Source organism: Gallinula chloropus, assembly GCF_964237585.1.
Source record: "Gallinula chloropus genome assembly, chromosome: 1".
Classification (NCBI taxonomy): domain Eukaryota; kingdom Metazoa; phylum Chordata; class Aves; order Gruiformes; family Rallidae; genus Gallinula; species Gallinula chloropus.
The window spans coordinates 30,440,593-30,447,060 of record NC_140085.1 but is presented as its reverse complement, the minus strand read 5'-3'; the positions used below and the strand labels follow the sequence as shown (position 1 = coordinate 30,447,060).

Below are 6,468 nucleotides of genomic sequence, written 5' to 3'. Positions count from 1 at the left end.
CTGATGTACCCATCTTCCACTGATGCAGTTTAGAAAAAAAAGCCATTTTCTTTTAAAACCTTTCCCACGTGTCTGAACTCATTTCAGTTTTACTCTTGTCGGTAATCCTCCTTCAGAGGTTTTATCCCACTAAAAAAGTCGCTGCTTACAATTCCCCACAGGTTGCAAGCCATACCATTAAGTGTTTCACTGCATAGGGAATGACAGACCTTACAACAGGATTTACCAGAGCGGGGGGAGTGACATTCGCCACGTCCTGCTGCCTCCTGCCAGCACTTTGCTGTACCCTCTGAACCACGCTATGGCTGAGGAGAACACGCACCCGTCTCGCCAGCAGAAATGGGGTCCCCAGGATCACAGATCTAGCCATTTAACAAGAAAACCCCCTGCCCCTCCTCCCTCAGGCACCACCTTTCTGATAGCACGTTTGTAAAAGCCCTGTAGCCTGGCCATGGCTGTTAGCAGAGGGCAGTGCCGCCCTTCTTCCTCAAACAGCAGCTGCTGCCCAAGGCAGAGGAGCACTTAGAACATGTTGAAAACATCTCCCCGGTTCCTTATTTGGGAGAAAAAGTTAAAAAAACCCCAACAAACTTTTTGTACTGTTGCTAATGACAGATTGTTCATAAGGGAATGACTTAACCAAGAGCTAAATGATGACCAAAGTAACTGTGAATTTATAGAAGCCTTGAGACAGACAGACAGACTGACCTTCTGTGCTTTTCAGTGCTATACACAGCATCTGAGCCTCAATCTGGGGTGGGGTGGGGGCTCTAACAGGGATTTAGCACCATAATTGTCTTTTGTTACCCAGCGTCCCACTGAACCGTTTTTCTGCTATAAAGTGTTTGTAGGGTCCCGTGTCTCCGCGTTAGGGTTGGCGTGGCCGCTCGGTGGCAGGAAGGCATTGCTCTGGTCACTCCACTCCCCGCTCGCTGACGCCTGGTGGTCTGAGCTGCCCTTCTGAGATGCCAGGGGGTTTCTGCTAATCACCAGTTCCAGCTTATTGCCGGATTCTGCGATCAGGGGTACAACCAGACAGCAGTCAAAGTCTCTGGTGCGAACGTGGTTTACCTGAACAATTAGAGGATTGAATTTTGTTACCATTTTAGGAAACAGCATTGAGATCACAAGAGAAACAGATTTACCCTTAAGACTACAGAACCTGATTTAAATATTCCAGGTAGAGAATCACCCCGTACAAAAGACTAACCATGATCTGAAGATGCATGTTTAACTTTCTACTTCCCTTTTGACAGCATGCAGTTGAAGTGGGCATATTTACATGGGCGATAGCTGTGGCAGCTGGCACAAGGCCTGCCCTGTAAGTGACATTTAACAGCACATAGTTTCTCTGTCTTTTGTGGTGTTCCTTAATTTAAATGTAATAGATTGCATCTAAAATGTCAACTTGGTTCAGGTCTTTTCTGGTTTTAATCAATGCAGCTAAATTGGCTTAGCATTTTATTGGTCTAGTTGACAAATAATTTAGGTTTGTTTTTTTTTCACAATCCAGCCTGGCACTGGGCTAAGTGGTGCTGAGCGAGTACAATATCCTTTTGGCTGTGTCAGTCAACAACTTAGAGCAGGCACAGAAACAGTTCCCAAGTCTGTATCAAGAACAGGAAGAACTGCCACCCTGCCTGGCAATGCCTCGGTATGTCCCCTGTGGGGTTCTGTGGTGCCTAATGTCTGGAAAGAATCCGGTCCTACAGCTGTGATTTCACAGGAATATCAAGCCTTTGTGCCACTGCCCAGACGCCCAAGTCAACACGAATCGCTGCCTTTTCTTATGGAAGCTCCCAGTGATTCGCACGGAATGACTGTGATGCTCTACCCTTCTCCCTGTCCTGCTACACACACCCTTTTCCTGCAGAAAATATCAGCGCTGCTGCTCCTTTTCACTACAGTAATGTAGGTAACAAGGCCGTTCCAAGTCAGTGATGAGAAAAACCCCCCATGTCATGCCCGCAGTGTGGTTACAAAGCTTTTTACAAGGTGCCTGCATGTCGGGCACCCTCCTGCTAAGCCCCTGTCATGCCGCAAATCACCTGCAGGAGTCTGTCGTACGGTTTTAAGCCTCCCAGGTCGCCAGGGCCAGCCGGTCGAATGTTTTTAACGTACACGCCTTTTTCCAATAAGCCATCTGAGACGCTGAACCCAAAGTCTTCTCCCTCAGAGTCCTTGTACAACGTTACCTGGGGAAGTGATGTGGCAGGATGAGAAGGGGGGAAAAAAAAAACCCACAAAACCAACACAAGAATCACAACCAACACAAGATGTTTCTCCATATTTCTACAGGTGTTAGGCAGGTTTTCTTCCCAGGATGGCTTTGGTGGGTTTATTTTTCCCATATTGGAGCAATCACTTACCTACTGTTTGGTACTTACAGCATGAGAGTTGTCCCTTTTGGCCACTGTATTAATAGTCTCAGAAGCCACCTTATTCTTCAGGACTAACCAGCCCTTTTCACTCCTGCTTGCCAGCTGGGAATCTGAGATGGTTAGCCCACTTTTCCTGGTGTTTTTTGGGTTTTTCTGGTTACCCTGTTCTCTAGTTGCCAGGAGCTGAGTACAAGATTAGGTTTCGTTTTGCTTCAGGGATAAAAACCTGGCCTCGCCTAAACAATTGGTGTGGTGTCTTCCAACCCTGGCAGGCCCTGCAAAGCTGACACTCACAAGTGCTCAGTACAGGAGTTACAATGCAATCTGTAACAAAAAGGCCAAAAAAGGCTCCTGGAGGAGCTGGCAGGCAGCATGAGCACAGTTACGCAGCCACAAGACAGTTGGTCAAAAGCGGGAAACAGGCGTTAGTAAAGCTGTTAGGAGAAGGTTTGGGGGTGTTGGTGGGTTTTTTTTTTAAAGGACATCACAGACCAAGTCCTTGCAGGGCACTGTGAATTCAGTTATTTGATAGGAAAAGATGCAGAGATTTCTTTGTAGGTATGCAGCATGCCTAGGTTCTGATTTCTCTCAGGGGTGTGTGTGTGTGTGGGAGGGTTGTTTTTGTTTTTTTGGTTTTTTTTCCTCTCCCATCAGGAGTGCCCACCTACACAAGTAAACTGCCTGAGTCGGTGGTGTGACATCAGACTGATGCTGACACAAACTGTGTGTGCACATACAGTCACACAACTCAAAGTCGTGCTTTGACTGCTGAAGCTTACGTCCCTTTGGGTTCAAACCACTGGTTTTCTCATGCCTTGGCTGATAAAATGACACCATTAAGAGTGCTCTGTGATTCTGTAATGGCTTGGTGCTAGTGAGGCTGAACCAAATTCAGATCAGGCTGCCGAGGCCTTGGTCGGTATTCCATGAAAGACTGGCAAGTGCTGGGGCACAGCACGAGTTGGTGCTGCTGCCAGAAAGCTGCTGAGATCCTCCTGCCTTAACCGCCGCTGTGGATAGGCAAGAGCAGGAACAGCTGTCTTAGAACCGGAGTGAAGGAGTCGGTGAGATCAGCAAAGAGCACAGGCAGTTGGGGTGGGGGTTTGGTTTCTTTGTCTTCCTCCTCTTTGCAGTTTTCCCAACTCTTCTGTGCTTTAGGGGTATTCCAGCAGCGCTCTAACTTGAAGGAAACCAGGCTCACAGGGAGGTTTGGGCAACAGTTGGGAGAAGAGTGATACAACGCTGGCTGCTGTGGCATTGGCACTGGTTTATCTGTAGATGGTGTGAAAACATCTCTCATGCCATGGTAAGCATGAACAACACTCCCATTCTCAGTACTCACCCCTCACTGTGCACCAGTTCCTCCTCTTACCCCATCTGTACCACAGGGCAAAGCCATACCTGACATCCCATTAACTAAGCAGAATGGTTTCTCCCTGCCAGTGATGCCTTTGGGCATGAGCTGGCATTTTAAACTTCCCAGCAGCTGCAGCATTTAAAGTCTTTGCCTTCTCACTTCCCACTTTCCTCCGAAGTAACTCCTTGCTGAACCTGTCAGGCTCCATGTCACCATTAATTTTAGGAGTCAGTGGTTATTTCAGCTACTGAAAAACCTATCTGCAAACTCAAAATAATTCATCATAGGATGATTTTAATTTGTATCAACAGCTGCTGTACCAGCAGGACTCTGGGAAACTTCCAATGGTTTGTTATGAAGAGAGGCTTTTGTTTGTGATTTCATAGCATGTCTGACGTGGCTTTGATGTGAAATATGTTTGAAGCTGCTATGAAAGTGCTGCAAGACTACTGTTCTGAAAGACTTAAAAACCCCCAAATAACAGAGGGAGATACATTCTATTGACACATCTGTGTGCATTTCCTGGCACTGGTGAAAAATATTTAGCAGTGGACCAAGACATGAGTTCTCTACAAATGAGGTAACTCCTCCCCCCTCACAGCCACCAAGGGCCGGGTGCCTCCCGGTAGCTGCTGCTGAAAGCAGCCTTGAAAAGAAAACGTAAAAATGTGGTACAGTGCCTAACAGGAGAAGGCTAAAAATAGTGTGTGCTGTTCTAGCACAGATGGCACAGCTTTAAAAAGGAACTTTCCCTTTCCACTCACTCCTTTCCTCTTCCTTCAGGCACTGGAGTTAAATGGAGCTGGATACAACCTCGGATGAACTGCAGCCGCCTGTGTAACAGGGGACTCGCTGAAGTCATCTAGACTGTGTTCTTGTCCCAGGGCAGGATCAACAGCATCCAACCTACTTCTGAGAGACATTTATCTGTCCTGCTTTTAAAAATCTCCAGTCATGGAGCCTCCACAGTCTGTTAAAGTAACCTGTTCCAGTGCTTTGGATGTTTCTCCTTGCTGAGATTTAAGCCGCTGCTCCCCACGGAGAACATGATCACTTCTTTATTCTCTCCTTCTCTGCAGTGTTGTGAAACAAGGTTTGGTTTTCTCTGGACTCTGCTCAGTAGGTCAACACCCTTCTTTAATTTTCAGACCCCAAAACGGACACTGTTACAGCCAAGACCTTATCAAAGCCAAGCTGGAGTGGAGAATGTGTCTGTGTTGGTCCCACTCGTACATTCTAAGACAGCGTTGCTTTGTTCCTGTCGCAGCAAGTGGTCTATTAGCAAAGAAAATAGAAACAGAGTGGAGAAATCCTGCTCTGGCAAGTGCCATGGCACCTCAGCTCATCTCACCTCAGCTCGGTCCACCCTGTAACAACACACGTGCTGCGTCATGCCCAGCTTCCGAGTCAGAAACGGAGCACTGCAAATGGCAAAGCCGAATTTTGCTGAAGAGGGACAGTAGGAAGTATGGTGATGGAGGGGGGCAAAACTTTGGAATGTCTCCCTACCCCCCACTTGTTCTGGTCAGACTTTCCTGGTTTCTGTGGACTGAGCACTCGGGAAGGGAATTACTACCCAGCAATCACAACTTTTATGGATCAAAGTATTTTCTCATTTCTCTCTTTTCTCACATCTCAGATCCTAGAATTTTTTTAAACCTGTTTCCCTTGCAGTTATCTCTCCTGGCTTTTCCTTTATTTAGTGAGAGCTTGGAAAATAAAGAAACTGATATTTATTCATTTAAGGGATGAGACTGCAATTTAACTCTGCTGCATGTTTGACAGCTGTCACTTTTAGGTGCGAGTCATCTGTAGAGAACTTTCTTTTGGATTACAGGTTACGATTTGGGGGCTACTTCTTTTCAGGGCATCTCAGAGTAAAAACCCTACCATCTGAAATGTTTTTTAAAAATATTCTTATTTATATCAGGTATGGGCAGAGCCCAACCACACGGGTTTCTCATCTTCACTTGCCAGGAATGCGGCCCTGTCTGAAGGGTAGGAGGGGGCAGGCAATTTGTGCCACACCGAAATCATACTGGTTTATCTGTACTGCTGATCCAACTGTTTTATCTCCACAGCAAAATCACCATTATTGGCAGCCTGTTAGACTTGTAAATTTATATCAGGAGACTAAGGGAAAAAGCAAGCTGAAATGGAACTGCAATCCATCTTTCATAAGCAGTTAAATAGTAAGAAATTTTAAACAGAAGATTACATGTTTTGGGTTTGTTTCTATGCCTCTCTCCCCTCTCACATCTATGGGAAAAATGCCTAATTTAAATTGATACACCTTGCACAGGATCAGCTATTGAGGTATCTCAGCTGACTGCAGTTTCAGGTTCACTTGCAATAGTGTTATGAAAAATTACCTAATGCCTGCTGCGTATCTGTGCTCTCAGAGGAACATGTGCTCCATGAAACTTTTAAAAATGGTCTGCAATGATTTTTAGAAAAATATTAATCTATATGATTTCCTAAGTAGATAAAATCAATTAAAGGCGTTAATTAAATTTGAGTACTGATACAGCAATCTGCTCTCTGGCTAAATTAAACGTTACTTATTAAACCATCCAGAACAAATGTTTGAAGGGATTTGTACGACACTTATCTCAATCCTAGCTTCCTCAGGACAAAGGCAGCTCGAGTACATGTCTGGTGAATGTAAAGGAGCGAAGCAGGAAAGACCTGGGAGGAATTCAGGTTAACGTGCTGCGAGGTTGGCGTCAC

The 6,468-nt window shown here is 45.8% G+C and overlaps 1 protein-coding gene across 1 annotated transcript in view; it reads right to left on the bottom strand.

The window, feature by feature from the left end:
• Positions 1-834: 834 nt before the first annotated feature.
• The window catches only part of GRIP1 (glutamate receptor interacting protein 1), a gene marked incomplete at both ends in the record, with an annotated part of 233,798 nt that continues 228,164 nt past the window's right edge, over positions 835-6,468 (bottom strand). The window contains 2 exons of the mRNA XM_084269746.1: positions 835-1,071; positions 2,049-2,195. Coding sequence (XP_084125872.1) covers positions 835-1,071; positions 2,049-2,195 — 384 coding nt within the window. The remainder of the gene's footprint in view (positions 1,072-2,048; positions 2,196-6,468) is intronic.